A 16,502-nucleotide genomic window follows, 5' to 3' on the forward strand; every position below is an offset into this window, starting at 1 on the left:
CTGTGGGCTCCGCTCCGACCTCACGTTCTTCGCTCAGGTGTTCCCTGACCGGGTGCTGGGTGCCTCGAGGGGCAGGTCCCACCTTGGGTGTGCCGGGCGGCTCGTCCCTCAGGGACGTTGGGCCGTGCGTGAGAGGGCCGAGGTGCCCCGCGGAGGTTGCTGCCCGCATCAGCTTCCCTCCTCCCCTGCTCTTCCTGTCCGGCTGGCTCACTGTTACCGCGTAGGTAGGGCCCCAGCCCCGTAACTGATGATCGGGCTTCCCTGTGTGGTGAGGTGTGGAATTCAAATATTCTCGGCAGGTCTGGGTGATGGAAACTCATTTACGTGTGTTACAAGAAAAGGCGATCCCCTGCACATGTCCGTAGCTGGAACATTAAGAGGGAAGTACTACGGCATGAAGTGATCAAAGCGTTCACAGCAGCTAATGCCGCAACAAACTCTGGGCATTATATACAAGTACATAAAAGATACTGAGATGATTCAGAATGCTATCTAAACCCACCAGCAAAGGGTGCTTGCAGATCAGTTTTAAGGACATTGTTTGATTTAAATTCTGGACTTTTTTGGTTTGTGTATCTCTTGAGATGTGGAAGGATTTCTCCTATTGGATCCACTCCAGCCCTGGAGGTATCCTTGTATAGAGTAATCTTACTTCAAAACTGCTGCCACGTAGGGTAGCAGTTACGTATCCTAAAGATTAGAAGACTTGTTTTGAATGCGTCAGGTTAAGTCCTGCTTCAGTCTGCATATCTTTTAATGGTGCTACTTCCTAGATGTGATCCTTTTAGTTCCATGACATAACCATGAATATCAGGAAACACTTTTTCATGATGAGGGCAATCGAGCACTGGCACAGGTTGCCCAGGGAAGTTGTGGAGTTGCCATCAGTGGAGAATAACTCAAAAGCTGTCTGAATGCGGTCCTGAGCAAGTGGCTGTAGGTGGCCCTGCTTGTGGCCTCTGGAGGTCCCTGCTAACCTGAACCATTCTGTCAAATAGTCAGGGGTCAAAACTGCCACCTCCTAAACTGCAGTTTAGTTTTCCTTATGGGCGGCCATAGGAGTCCTCGGTTTGTCTCCTGCATTTTACATTGAACATGAATAGTTGTTGCCTAACCTGTATCTTGGTGATTAGAATCTCACCTTTGAGTAGAAAGATTAGGCAGGAATGATGTCCTGAGGATGAGAAAAATGAACTTGGATTTTCAGTGTTTCAGAGACTGCTTTAGTCACGGAGCTGCTGTAGAACTAACTTCTGTAGCACTACTTGATGCAACAGTTGTAAGAACACATTTCCACTATTTAGGGTTTTTTTTTTTGTATATGTGATCTGCAGGTGAAGGCTGCTCCCAGATACGGGGCTTCAAAGTGAATGTCAGTAGGTATTTCTGGATCATGGACAGGCATATAAATACTGAGCTGTTCAAACTCTGTCAAGATGGAAACTTTCTGGGTCTAGGTGCAAAAGTACAATCGTGCATGCCTGAAGAATTAAGTGTGCTGCTGACATTCGGGTGCTCCCAAAGTTAGCACAGCAGAGGGGAGTTGCCACTTCGAATTTTGATGCCTAAATTGTATTAAAACCTAAATTCTGACACCCAGATCCTCATTTAGAATTAACCCATAGCACTATTTCCAGAGTCACTGGGAAGGCCTTAAGCCAGGTATCTTCTGTCTCGCACTCTTCACTGAACTGTGATTTCTAACAGGAAGACACCTTCAAGGAGAGGGAAGCTAGATTGATCCACACTCGCTGCGAGGAATTTTAAAGTGCTTGTTGGCCAAAATGGGAGCTTACAAGGTGCTTGGGCATTGTCTTGTTTCCCTGCTGCCAAACATTATGTGATATATGTCCTAAAGAGCTCTATGTGCTTGGTAGCATAGCCTAATTTTGTAACTGTTCATTCCTTAAGGAATAAGCCTAATAAACCACAATTTGGAAAAACAAACCAGATGCTACTGACAAAAAATTAAGACAGATTTTTTTTTCCATTAGAAGCTGAAGTTTTATTACAGGATAACAGTACATAAAGCACATCTAAAATCGATGTGTTCAATGCACTTAATAAAGGTAATGTAATATTAAAGGTACAGTTTCTAAGTACAATATAACAACATTCATATTAGAATGAAAATTGGAGTATTTAAAAGACAACATTAAATCTCTTATTTTTACAGTCATATTTACAAAATGAATCAAAATACTTTTTTCGGGACTGAGTAAAATAACAAACTTGAATATAAGCAGGTTATCGTAGGAGTGAGTTGGACAGGTCCATGAAAGTGAGAAGTGAAGTGACTGGGTAAAGATCATTAGCAAAGGTTTAGTACAATACCACTTTAGTATTCCTCTTGATGGCTTCGATTTTATGTGGCTAGAAAAGGAATTTGTACATACTGTACACATAACAGACAGCATATATTTACATGTACAGTATAATTGCATTTCAGCTTATGTGTATTTACAGAAATTTGAGCATATCACTCAACGAGGTTTTTGAAGTCTATGTGCTTAATCTTCAAACTGATGTGTATTTGTAATCAGCATTTATTCTGGTCTCGTTACATTGAACATTTAGTAAACAGGGAGAATATATATTTTAACCAAATGGTTTTGCATAAATATATCAAACTATTAAAATTAAAACAGTAGGGAGAACGTGTTCCTGGCATTACATGGAGGTTGTACATACAAATTTAAGAGCGAGTCCTTTTCTCTTGGAAAATATCAAAAGGTGACTTAAATCAACAACAAGGGAAAATAAAATTATCATGGCTTATATTTAAATAAGATTGTAGCTTCAAGAGGTTTTTATAATTGTCCTGATAGTGTTTGCAGTTAAACATTCCACTTATGAAAATATACCCACGGTGCGGTAAAGTTTGTATTTATTTTTAGGACAACAGTATGTTTGCTGTTTAAAAAAAATTATTTATATATATATATTCCTTGGATTGAGGGTATAAAAGCAGTGCATGGAAGCCAAGAACCATGGCTTTAAAATTCACTACCTTCTATTATCAAAAAGTGCAGTAAACAGAAACATTGTATTTAATAAATTGCTCAAAAATCTTTGCTAAAGATCTTATAAATTCAGTAATATTACAGAAAAAAATCTAATAAATATTTAAAAGGTTAATTACCTCCATAGTTAGATATTTGATATCCATGAGTTTTTAAGAATTAACATGAAAACAATATCTTAGAATGAAAGGAACAGGGGACAGGAGTACTTTTAAGGGTACATGACTATGTAAATTAAGGTATACATAAAAAATAAAAACAAAACCCCCAGACCTGACAAAACATTGCAAATTCCACTTCTTAATTAGCTTTAGGTGCTAATGGCTGTCCTGGGATGTGTATGCATGGTTTAGAAAGCATATCCAAGGACTGAATTTAGCCATCCATCTATGATGGAAGATGTACAGAACATTCCTATTTACAGTAACTGGAGTTAAGTGTGTCAGCACGGCCTAGTAACATCCGCATTTGAGTGTGTACAGATCCTATTTAAAGTGAAGAGGGAGGAAGGCACCCAGCAGAATAACATCTATAAATACCAGATGCAACGACAGGATAGAATTCTCCCCAAAAGCCAAATAACTACCTCCCTTTCAGACAGACAACATATTGCAATTACTTTATACTGGCAGATTAGATGTTTTTCTTTTTTTTCTGATACAATACAGACAGACTGTTTTAGTAATCAAAAGGATAACAAGCTGGACAGAACATTTTTAATAACGTTAATAATTAATAATGTTAATAATGTAGAAAAAAATTCTACATTTGATATCAAGTATCTGTACCAGTGAAGTAATTTTCTCCTTATTAAATATACTATAGAATAATTTATATAATGACACTATGCATTTAAAGAGAAAACCATGTCCCAAATCTTGTACTCTGATACAGGTACTTGTTGGGCATATGTTGGTGTATATATATATATATACACAAATATATATATTTATATATAGTTATACTCAGTGAAATTAACAAGACCCAAAGGTGGTATTGTCTAGGAATAAAAGGGGTTTGTTTGCTTTTGTTCACAAAAGTAACTTATCTAGCACCACACATCAGAAAAACACAAAAATAGCACACTCTAGTTCTAAACAGCTATGTCTAAAATAGATTATATAGTAAAACAGATATTATACAGCATAATGTGGTATTTGATAAACAGATAAATATTTGCACTGTGTAGGCTGTTTATAGTATAACTTTATCTATACAGAATGAAAGCAAAAAGTTAACTGTATAGAGGTGAGCAGAACAACATTAAATATTATGACTCCAAAGCAGAGACAAAGTTAGAGTTGAAAGAATAGAGCAAGATAAAATGTTTACAGGCCATTACAAGTCCTTAAATTAGTAGTAAAATAAGGAATCAATTGCTCAAGTTTAAGAAAGCAGTAAACAAGAGATTGCATTTACATGCAGATGTCTAAAACTTGTATTTCTTTTAAATCTATGCACAAAAAGTCATTTGTTTTTATTGCTTGACATTCAGTTATGGCTAGAGTATTTTTAACCTTTTTTTTTTTGTACTTTGGAAACAAGAATATTGTTAAAGGTGCCATAAAAATGGACAACATTGAAAACAGTTTGCAAAGAAACCACCTAACACTGCAGTTCTTTATACATTTTAAAAAGCCTTGTCTGGGGTTTGTCATACGTTAAATATATTTATTCTGGGAAAATACATTGTAGCTTGAAGCCTCCCATTGGCCCAAACATCCAATACAAAAACACGTCTCCAGAAAAGGAGCAGGCAGACAATACAGGTACATATAAAGAAGCAGCCAGTTAATGTCCTAATAGTTCAAATATTCACCACTGTTATGTAGCTTGTTTATAAATCAATGTAGAAATGAGGAACATTTTGGATTTAGAAAGGTGTACAGTACGTATGCCTTTTTGTGAAATAAAATTCACTGTATTGCTTATGAATTCTCTGCATTAGATATAGATAGCATTACAGATTGCAAGTTCCTGTAAAGTTTGTGCATCTACATTAAGACTTTGTGGGGTAATTTAGGGTAGTGTTTCTCAAACCGAAAGTCACAACCATTTGAAAGTTGCCAAAGTGTTTAGATTATTATCAAAACACTGTGTCAGGCAAGCGTAGCTCGGCTGTAGGTGAAGTGCAGCAGCTCGGTTCTCCAGCGCAGAGCCTGTGGTGGTGCTGGCTGCAGACAAGTGGAACTCATCCCACTGGCTGGATGCAGCTCAGCCCCCCCAGCCTGGAGGAGCTGGCTCTTGGCTGCAAGCACCAAGCATTTGCAGCAGCCGTGATGTTGGTAAGTACTAGCAGCCACTCAGTTCCTCCAGCTAGGAAATGCCGCCAGTAATTATAGCTGGTGCGCACTCCCTGCCCAGAAAAAGTTCCAACACAGAGCCCCATCAAGAAATAGAGCCCAGAGGGACTGTGCTTTCAGAAACCTTGAGAAACACTGACTTACAGGAAAACAAGTATACAAAGGACATATGAACACCAAAAACATGCAGATGTTAACAGAAAGGTGTGATGTCACATGTCAAGTTGAAGAACTTGACTGTGAAATTCAGCTTGGACAAGTAATAAGATTATGAGGGAAGACATACAAGTGAATATTGTGGCAGAAGAAATTAATCTACGTGTATTGATCTGAAGCCTTTATCATGTTTTGTGTCTTTTTTGGATAGCCTACTTATTGCTACGAAGTTATTGCTATATTCTACCAATGATAAAGGCAAGAAAAAAAAGAGTTAACCAGCAACATTACATATGCAAAAGGTAGAATACAGCTTCTATTTTGATGTTACAGTTCTATTTAGTACCTGAATAAAGTTCCAAAGACAGACCATGTATTATCCTAAATCTTACGTATTTTTCCCCTCAAGTCCAGTGACTCAGCATTATTTAGCGAGCTATTATCACAGTACTAGGATTAAAGCACATACTGCAATGATTTTAAAATAAATATTCATTTAAGTTTTAAAACTTCTCTTTTTGCTGTGGTATTTGGTATCTGTATGCATTTGCCCTCATTTCCATCAAATGATTTACTGACAGGAATACTAAAGTATAAAGAAAATAGGAGGCTAATATTCAAATATATTCATGGATGAAACTTTTAAAGTAATAAATATTAGTATTAATAATGAAAAAAAAAATCAAATACTTATCTTTCTCCAGCTAAGGAAAGTAAAGGTGTTCTGTGCAATCTGAATCAGCTAGCACAGGTAGAATGTCATATACTGAATACTCAAGAGAAAATCGCTTATTATTTTTGGATATTGGATAGTAAATGCTGTTTCTGACATTTATATAAATAATTACATTTACATTGGCAAGTTTAGGAATGTGTAGAGAAAAAACACCACATTGTTTGCACAGCTTATACTGGGCAACCAGTTTTTGTTCATCAAGTATAGATTGGGGAATGTCTGTGCCAATCCCAAAAAAGTGATCACCCCACTACATAGTTAAAACATCTCATAGATTGTACATACTAACAGTCTGTTTAATTGATACGCAGGTATGTAAAGAAGAGGTGCTACTGTGAATCAGCAATAGGAATTTTCTTCTGCTGAAGCTGCCAGAACACCCGCTGATCCAAGAGGTCATATTTGCTAAGCAGTTGTCTGCCTCGGAAGGCCAAGCCAAGCTAAACTCGACTGTCAGCTTGTAAAGCCGTAAGAAAAATTTCCCTATCTATTAAGCAACCTAAAGTAAACAACTGGAAGCCATATATCCAGTGAAAAAACCCTCAATAACTTAAGAAACTGGAGAACTGATGCTTTTTGCAAGCAGACAGGCTTGATGAGAAATTCACTCTCTTCCCCATCTAACGAAAGTCTGGAAATCTTGCTCTTGCTGTTTGCATTTGCTTATTCACTTTTCTACTTGCATTTTCCAAACATATGAAGCCATAAACCAAGGCTAACTGGGACAGGCTTCCCGAATCCTACAATTTGGCACTTGGAGACTTCCTAGACATTGCTGGTTTTTATGCCATTTTCATCACTTGGCATTGCTGTATTTGATGCACTAGGTGTGAAAATGTCTTCAGCCTCAGTGTTTCTTTCCAGTCAGTTTTTTTGCTTTACCATGAATCATATGTAACACTGACAGACAGTGTCTGTAGTGCTGTTCTTTTATTCCTGCAGATCTAGGTTCCCTTTTATGTGACTTCATTGCCAAAACCTCATCATCCCCTTTGCATTCTTATTGCACTATCATAAAATGATTTGTTTTCTTTGACAATAATTTAAATACTGAAACCTCATTTTCTACTCCAAAACACTGAAATTCATCTGGGAAAACAGTCCTATCATTATAAAAATGTCTTGAGGGTATTGAAATTAATTTCAATCATGCATTTAAGGGTCAGCATTAATTTGTTTTCTAAAATATAACTACAAAACCTTTGCGCTGTTCGGAGAAACTTTTGTTTTGAACCAAACAGACCTAGGAGCAGCTCTGCTGCAAAACTGAGTAAGGAAATGAGGCACGCATAGAGCAGTTAGTCAAAAAGAAAAGAAAAATATCCAGTTCTCTTGTGCCTGGGGGGAGGGAGAAGGGAAAAAATATCAGTATTTTTTAACACGTAATTTGTTCCACCAGTAGTACTGGCCACCCTGTTGAAGAGCTTTAGAAGATCCCTGAGCACATTAGTTTCTGACTTTTAACCCCAGCTCCAAAATGATAGGGCTTTCTGTTGTTGATAGTGAGATGGATTGTCATTCACAGTTAAGTCAATCATAAGGTGCTTAGCTATTTACCCTTTGTCACCAATCAGCACAAAGAACTGTCAGAAAATAGCTTTTATTTCTCTTTTTTTTAAATAATAAAAGGGCACAAATTTTAAACAACGTTTTGTGACAGTGGTTTAGGATTATTATCTGGCTGCCCCTCAACAACAGACAAGTGATTCAGTCGACATTCCGTAGGAAAAAAAAAAAAAAGGAAAAAAAAAAAAAAGAAAAATCCTGTACAAATATGTATTTTTCCCTGAGGGATCAAGGTTACACCCGCAAGTGCTCTATGTACATATTGCACTGTAGAGGAATGAAGAACATGTGCAAAAAAAGCAACAATGATTGAAGCTTACTAATCAAACCATTTAATCGTGACCGCTATGTCAGCTTGCATTTTGGAATGTCGGAACACAGCTATTCCTTTAGGCTAGAATGTAAAAACAACGAGAAAACAAAAAAAGAAAGAAAAACACACCTCTACTATGGCACATTCAATGAAATAAAAAGTTTTTCAAAGACAAATAGACAAATTCCATCAAGAAAATAATACAAAGTTCGTTCGTTTGTGGTTTTTTTTTTTGTTTTTTAGAAAAATTACATTACTTTCTTTCATTGTTTCACATTACAAAATTTTTTCTTGTTTACACAAATCACATTTTATTGCAGGAATATTTCAAGTGCCATCAAACATTTATAGAAGGGTTAAAAAAATAGAAGTCTCTCTAAAGTGGTCCAGACAAGGCTTTGTATAGAATAAATCTTTTTTCCACCTTCTGTTTTTGACTTAAGTATTTTTAATACATTTTCTTTATTCCATTGACACGTAACAGCCTAGAAGCAGGCACTCACCCATACCACACGTCCATCCACGTGCACACACAGAGGTACTCACACATACACGCGCGCACACACACACACACACAGATATCTTGGTATCCACACTAAGATAGTTAAGCTTTAATAAAGAACAACCAAACTTAAAACCAGCCTCCCTTTTCACCTAATCCCATTGTTTTTAAAACGTCAAACAATGCTGGAGATGTTGGAGTACATTAGGGTGGTTCAAAAGACAGCATAGTGCAGTCTCTCTTTCCTAGACAGCCAGAAAACAGCTCTGTGGATAGATGTAGCACCCAATGAAAATCTGTTTTTCACTCTTAGGAACAGATCATTCAAAAAACAATAGATGACTCCTTTATCTTCAGCTGTCCTTATGTTTTTGTTTGTAGTGAGCTGTGCAGACTATGGAAAGACTCATGTGAATACCCACCAGCCCCAACTGGCGGTTGGCAGCAGTAGGAAAGCAGAGTTACCTGGGGTGTGTACACACAGCCTGATTTAACACCTTGCCAGTACACAGGAGCTCCCACAGACAAAAGTGACAGCACTTTCTGGCCTAGCCGAACATGCCACAAGCTGCTTTCAGATGCAAAAGGCTTTCAGCTAAGGCCCTACTGAGCCTTTTTTATGGTCATGGTGTTTATTAGTAAGTGCTCAAAAAAATCTGTGTTGTCAATGACTTACAGGTGTAAATATGCTGAACTAGATACCAAACAAAACAACTGGCACCTAGCTGCCTGGCAAAGTACTAATACTCATCAGGAAAAGGTAAGAAAAGGATGCAACTGAAAATTAATCCCCAGATACTTTGCCTGATAGTCTACTTATTGTCAGAAGTAGGAGTTGTATCTCGCTCTCTAAAGTATAGTTCTTACTTCATTATTCATTAGTTGACACTGAAATTAAGTTTAGTTGATCTTTACAGGACTAGCACCTAAGGCTGGTCACATTCAGAAAACATTTGTTAGTTAAAAGGGTATCTTTAAGAACAGGAACACATGTTAGACTGCAAGTACTGTATCATGCCAGTTACTCCAGTAAAGTAAACAATGCTTCTAGGACCAGGGTTTCGGAGGGACTGGGGGGTGGCTGTGCTGTCTGTGAGCTGCAACTGCGGCAGCAGGCAGCATGGAGCAGGAAAAGCACGCCTCTGTGGGCTTTTCCCACAAGCACTCTCATGGCTCCATCCCAGTGCTCCTGGAGGTGCAGGTGTTCCCCTCCCACACTGCAGGGGCATACTGCTTTGAAGGGGAAATACGGGCTGCTCATTTCCCCTCCTTTCAAACTGCAGAGGTGAGCAATAGCTGTAAGCTTCCCTGATGTGGCAGACTGTGACAATTTTAACACGCATGATGGCTAAATGCCTCAATTTGATCCCATAGGAAGCATGTTCAAGTCATGGAGTAAACCTCTGTTTTGTTTATAGTAACCCACTGACCTACTCCTCGTTTTAAAAATAGGCTTCAGAGTGGTTCACTTCTGTTACCTAACAAGTATACTAAATGTAAGAAATCAAACCCATCGAGCACATTCTGTCCGTTCCTTACTGGTTTTTAAAGTTCCTGTTTTTTTCTTTTCTTACATACTTCATCAAGAACTTCATTTGTGTCGACCTCTAAGGCATCCAGTTACACATCTATCTCATCCAAACCAATGACACACCTCTGGCTCAGCCAGTCCCAGTGTATTTTGTGATGTCAGTTACTGTGAATCTGCCTTCAGAACTAGGTTTACCTGCCACATCTGCTTAGAGATAGGATTCTTCCTAAAGGGAAGGATAATTGGCAATAATAAGGAGTGATAAAGACTGCAAGATTCAGCTTATTTGTTGGTTATGCAATATGGGAATCAAAATTCCAGAATTACAGAATGCAGATCTATAATATTAACAGTTTCCTGGCATTACACAGAGTACAACCAAACCGTGTGCCTTTACTTCGTTAAGTCTGTCCTCATCTGATAAACTTTAAAGTGCATATTTTAAATAAGGAGACCAATGGACTTCTCTGGTCAGCTGCCTGAAACTGCACTGCTGAGAGCTAGAACAGAGGTCAGTGTCTCACCTCACTGAAGTCAAAGACTATGAATTTTGACTTCTGTGGATTTTGATAGGCTGGAGTGTGGAGTTTGAATGCATTGTTTACGATATGGAGTACAAGGTATGTAAAATTATATATAAAAATTAACCTTCCTACATACACGTCTTATACACATACTTTACTGTAGATACAGACTTGAGTAACTACCTTCAAACCTGGATTGATGGTGGGCAGAAATACACTTCAGATAGCCTGATTTCCAAGGGTGCACATTACTGGTTTGTAGCTGTTCTGGAATTGCTTTAACTTTGAGCATGGAAGCTCAGCACCTTTGAAAGTGAGGCGCTTGACTTGTGCACCTAACTTGGAATTTAGGCATGTCATTTTAAACATGCAGGTTTGAAAGATCTGAAACTAAAAGTACCTTGAATTTAGCAGCTGAAAAGCTGATTTTATTTCAGAAAATTGTCATTATTTTCAACTATTAAAAAAATTATTTCTATAACCGTTTCAGGATATGACCAGCCTCTCTTTAAGAGTAACATGGAAAACAGCAGCATAAATACCTCCCAACATATACGTACTAGTACCTGCCAAACCTTTTTCAGTTAAACTTGAATTTCTGGTGCACATGCAACACAACAATGAACACGCTAGCATTTAATTTAAAGAAAAAGGTGCAAAATGAAAGTGCCTTATCAATTCAACAAGAAAAGCTATACCAGTAACTACATTTTATATTAATTAAAACAATATATAAACAATATCTCTTTTGCTATATATAGTCTTCATGCCCATTTACCCTGTAATATATTATAATGCTATTGTTGCTATTGCTATGGACCCTTTTCATGCCATTCTGTCTACTGGCAAACAGTGGTAGGTGAGAAAAATTGTCCTTCATGAAACAATGAGCAAGTTGTGCAAACTGATGCTGAAATCTCTGCAATGCACACCAGTCGCTGATTACTAGGTGGACTCTCTGTTCTGATCAACAAATTGATTGTTCTGTCAAAAGTCTGGGCAGTGAACTACAGGAGAAAACAACCTTCTGACATGAGTACCCTCAGTCTGTGTAAACAGAGGTCAAGGACTGAGAAGGTGAGACAGAAAAAGGGTCCATATTTGTAGGCATAATGGAAATCATATGCATGAGAAAAACAAGTTCAACTTTGTTTCATTGTTTCCCATCCTTCGCCTGACCCCGACCGCCAAGAGATGTGCAGTGTGTTGGCTCCCTAGGTCTGTGCAGGGCCACATAAAGTGTCTTGGTTTTCTTTCTTTCTTTCTTTTTTTTTTTTTAATTTTTAGTTTTTTCTTTTCTTTTGTTTTACTGTTTGTACTTCAGACATTCTAGAAGTGCTTAGGTGATACATTTACCCATCAATTTGCATCGCTGGCTCAAATTCTGAAGTGAACAACTCCTTGTAAAGTGGAGGAAAATGAAGTCGTACAATGTCTGGGTATATTGCTTTAAATGCCATAAGCTTTTCTGTATGTCGTCCACACAGTGCTCTTAAAGTAGACACTTTGCATATTAACTGTAAAAAATGAACAGAAGTCATAGGGTCACATACAGTTGTTTACCTCAAGAATGACACATCTGATACACAGTCATGGATGTTTGTTAGGTTGCATTAATACAGAAAGCGGGGGGAGGGTTGGGGAGAGAAGGCACTAAACAGCTACTGAAGTAATGGACTAAAGATAGCTGTGAAGTAACCTTTTCTTTATGCTCCTAGGAAAAGGTATCATTTGGTTTCCTCACCTGCCTATCAAACACTGCATTGAGATGCAGAAGTATTTCATGGCTGGATCTTCATTTGTACAGCTTAGCCATTCCCTTGGAGGAAGGCAGTCCTGACTGCTTTTAAACCCACTGTGAACATTGCGGAGGGAATGCAGATTAGGCCTTTTTAACTTACGCCGAATCAGGTGAAAAGGAACAGACCAGGAAGATCTGTACTTCAACACTATCACTAGGGTACTCCCTGAATGTACTGAATACATCCTTGTGTCAAAGCACGTGGAAGAAACTTTCTTCCAGCAAAGGTATCCAGAGTATACAGTCATGGAAAAGAATTCCATGAGCTGGGATTTGACATGGGCTGGACCATCCAGCTTCTATTGTAATTAATTCTGTGGTGTGAAACTGAGCTTAAGCTTTCTGGCTGCGTATTGCTCCTCCATAAGGAAGTGCTTATCTTTCCCCAGTTCTTCCTGTTTATGTTTTTTAACATCACACCGCTTTTCCATTTTTGAAAAATGACCTACAGACACTTTAGATGAGCACAGTAGTATGCAGAATCTTTTTTTTCCCAGGCACCAGTGTTTGGAACTATTGAGAAAAAAGGCTGTGTGGGGAACTTCTCATGGAAGACAGAACAACAAGGTTAGTATGGGTATTGCATGTTATCACAACTTCATTGTCATGCAGGCAGAGACTTCACATGGCTTAAGGCATGCATATTGTAGAACTGAAATAGAACTCTGTGGCAGAAATGTTGTGTGGGAGGAGGAGGGTAAAAACCTTCATCACTTCTCATGCAGTTCAACATTAAAATACTTGGTTTCAGACTGTTATCAACCTTGTACATTATCATTTCACCTCTTCTAGTTTTTAGTAAGTAGTTCCAGCTGAGCACCTTGATTTTAAACAAAGCATTTTGGATTCATAAATAACAAATTAACTGCATAAAACTTTACACGATGCTCAGGACACCCATTCTTAAGTAAGCCTCCTTCTGCAGTTCCATGGTGTGGCACTGTACGGTTCTTACCTTTGTTAGGATTCCATCTTCTCGGTGGTTCTTCTGTAGGACGTGCTGAAGCGCTAGCTGGATCTTCTGTTGGAGTTTTTCAATCTTTACTTTCTCCTGAAGCCACGAGCGATCTAAATATAAATGGAGTTAACACCTCGAGTACTGCACACGTCAGTCACAGCACACCAGAAGTACCGAGTCTGTTACAGATTCATCTTTTTTGTTTGCAACCTTCCTTCCACTTCTTCTATACTCTTGCATAGAAAACGAGTTTCAAAATCAATAGGGTTTGGAGTGTATTTATTATGGGCATTTACAATTACTTTTATGAAGTCCTTAATTAGAAGAACACTGTGTCAGAGTAAGATTTAGTAATCATTTGCTAACAAGGTCTGTAAAATGCAGGGTATTACAAAATTAAGCTAACAACTTTTCATGGGAAATGAACAGATCACATAATGAACAAGAGTTGAAGTGGATCTTCTTGCTAAGATTTACAGGGACATACAGAAAAATCAGAAGCAAATATTCAGCTATTAAAACTATCAAAAAAGCTCCTGAACTTCCTCGCTGAAAAGCAATGTTTGCTGTCCATGCTCTGTGGCAAAATTGGGCATTTCTGTGGCTGACATCCGAAGACATGGGGCTAACATGGTTCCACTCTGGCTCACAGCACTGGAGTGTATTTGTGACACTCTCAATAAACCCACTGTCAATAACAACCTCTCCCACCACCACTCCTGACCCACTCTGCTGCAGTCTGAAAACAGCCTTTATTTCCTTCAGTGTTATGCCAGGCACAAACAAACTTTGTGCACTGGTATCTTGTTTCACCTGATCTCATAAGCCCTCCCAGAACCTGGAGTACTGTGCCGATCTACTTGAGATTATGAGGTTATTTCAGTTATTTCAGGATGGCAGACGCAGGCTGCCTTGTGGGGTGACCTGCAGCATTGTCATTCTTGGTGTACCCAGTTTCATGATGGTACAAAGCTACCTCGGGATCTTTGTACCACTGTGAAGTGGCAACCCTGCTTTAGAGAGCTGGGGTGGCACTGCAAGCATTCTGTCATGTGCTTGGCAGAATTCTGCTGCAGCTGCAGGCTTTCACAATTGAAAGCTGACCATATAAACTCAGTGGCTACCTCCTGCCTCTCACCCTGGCTGACCCAGCAGTCACGTTTAAGCTTTCACGAAGAAGCTGAGTGTCCCCAGTGAGGTGAAAATTTGGAAAACAAGGGCTTAGATTAGGATTTCCAATTGAACAAACCTGTGCCTGAATTCAGAGTTTTAATGCATCCCTTACAGATTTTGGTCAAGGAGGAGCAACTCAAAAACATTATGGTGTTTCACACTGCCGGATAAGTCTTAACAGGATTAAAAAGCATTAACAGCATAAAAACAACCTCTAGCAAATAAACATAGAGCACAGCTTTGTCTCTTACCTGCCGACATTAAAACGAACGCAGAGAACAAGGCTATCTCATCTTCTGTCAGGTGCATAGAACATAAACTTTTTCCAAATTCAAACACAAAGCTAATGAAGTCTTCGCAACCTGCCGAAAAGAAGGCATAGCTCATGCCACATTGTTGAGAACTACTTGAGAGCTACAGACTGTTGATTTATTCTGATGGAGGTGAAAAACAGGTAAAATACTTCCTAGGGGAATGGTCTTCTCATTAAGAACCATGAAGCAGTGGTAGTGAGGTCTCTCTCCCTCATGCCTGAGCTTATTATGCCATTTCCCCAAGTCCCCAGCTCCCACACCTGGCAGCCGGGATTATGAAGGCTTGGCATGCTGCATCTTTTCCACATTTGGTCTTTCTGGGGTAATTATGGATACAACCCAAGCCATTTTAAAACTCAGAATTGTTTTAGCTTTGTTTCTGTTCCTAAATGGAACTTCCTTACGTCACTGTGGACTGGAGGTTCAAAATGTGTACTTGAAAGTAAGACTGCTGAGCACACAGAGGGCGAGGGGAGAGGCATGCAAGGTACATGCAGGAGCAAAGGGAGAAGCCAAAGTCTGAAAGCTTTTCATGCAGAAAAGGAACTGTTTTTCCTGTCACACGTTCTCTCGTTCACACAGGTGTAAGTCAGGTTACTGCTGCTGTTACACATGCTGTTAGAAGCTCAGAAAGTGGAGCCCTGCTTTGAAGGGGATTACAACCTGATGGAAGGAGGGCTCTCCTCTGCCCATCACAGCCCAACCCAGCCTAAATGTCTGGATGTAGTTGCTAACAAATGAAAGTTGTTTCACTGGAACCCACATGTGATACTGCATCCTCTGAATTGCCTGACCCTGACCTTGTACTGTGAGTGTTTGAGAAAGGCAGAGATTACTGCAGTAATTATGCAGCATCCTCTGCTGCCATATTTTCACTGCCCTCCAAAATGGCTTACATCCCAAATCTACACCCAGTGAACTGCAGCCTTTTAAAACTAGCAAAACCATACAGAAATTCCAAATTATAAACTGCAGTTTAATAATAAAAAAATATATATTTACAGTATCTTACCTGCAAATAACTGGACTTTGCACATTACAGAACATTGTTAATATCTCCAAAGCATTAACATCAGTATATCCAAAATTAGCTTAAAATCTGCTGCATTTTCCAACACAATCTAGAAAATGTTTCTCTAGCTATGAAATCTGGGCTTCTGCTGTCAACAAGTGCGTCCAAACTGCTCTACTCTGATCTAAGTGCTGAATTACAGCTCCGACAGTCCTTTACTGCTGTTGCAACAAAGAGCAGCTCTCCCCTTGCCTTAATATGTTTATGCTGTTTTTATTAAGATACAACACTTGACAGTTCCTTACCTAAGGACTTGAAAACCTCTGGGCTAGCATACTTGCCATCAAAGTAGACTGTGTTGTTCTGGGAGTCAAAGGCACGGCACATTCTGATGAACACAACCTCTAAAGACCCTAAAACAGAAACAACGTATGTTTGACTAGTGAGGTTGAGACCTGCTGCGAAAAGCAAGTGAGGCTTCAAAATGTTCCTATGCCCTGTACTCATTCAGTACCAGTCAAGTAGGGCGGCAGGTGTCTGGGCAGGGCACAGTTTGATTTGCTTGTAGAATTACAAGAATTCCCATAACC

General features: G+C 39.0%; 1 protein-coding gene and 1 long non-coding RNA gene across 6 annotated transcripts in view; one reads left to right on the top strand and one right to left on the bottom strand.

Annotated features, from left to right (window-relative positions):
- The window catches only part of LOC136018952 (uncharacterized), a 28,057-nt gene that overhangs the window by 114 nt on the left and 11,441 nt on the right, over positions 1-16,502 (top strand). The window contains exons 1-3 of one of the 2 annotated variants that reach the window (XR_010614674.1): positions 45-224; positions 6,530-6,686; positions 12,953-13,022. This is a non-coding gene — a long non-coding RNA (uncharacterized LOC136018952). Of the gene's footprint in view, positions 1-44; positions 225-6,529; positions 6,687-12,952; positions 13,023-16,502 lie in introns of those variants that run through there. The other variant, XR_010614675.1, reaches the window with a different exon arrangement.
- Positions 2,529-16,502, bottom strand: part of RORA (RAR related orphan receptor A) — a 400,239-nt gene continuing 386,265 nt past the window's right edge. For all 4 annotated transcript variants that reach the window (XM_065688646.1, XM_065688643.1, XM_065688644.1 and 1 more), the window contains 4 exons: positions 16,218-16,325; positions 14,838-14,948; positions 13,411-13,523; positions 2,529-12,171 (listed from right to left, as the gene is read on the bottom strand). In XM_065688646.1, the coding sequence (XP_065544718.1) occupies positions 12,007-12,171; positions 13,411-13,523; positions 14,838-14,948; positions 16,218-16,325 (497 nt within the window). In that variant the 3' untranslated portion in view covers positions 2,529-12,006. The remainder of the gene's footprint in view (positions 12,172-13,410; positions 13,524-14,837; positions 14,949-16,217; positions 16,326-16,502) is intronic.

Source organism: Lathamus discolor, chromosome 8, assembly GCF_037157495.1.
Source record: "Lathamus discolor isolate bLatDis1 chromosome 8, bLatDis1.hap1, whole genome shotgun sequence".
In the NCBI taxonomy this organism is placed as follows: Eukaryota; Metazoa; Chordata; class Aves; order Psittaciformes; family Psittacidae; genus Lathamus; species Lathamus discolor.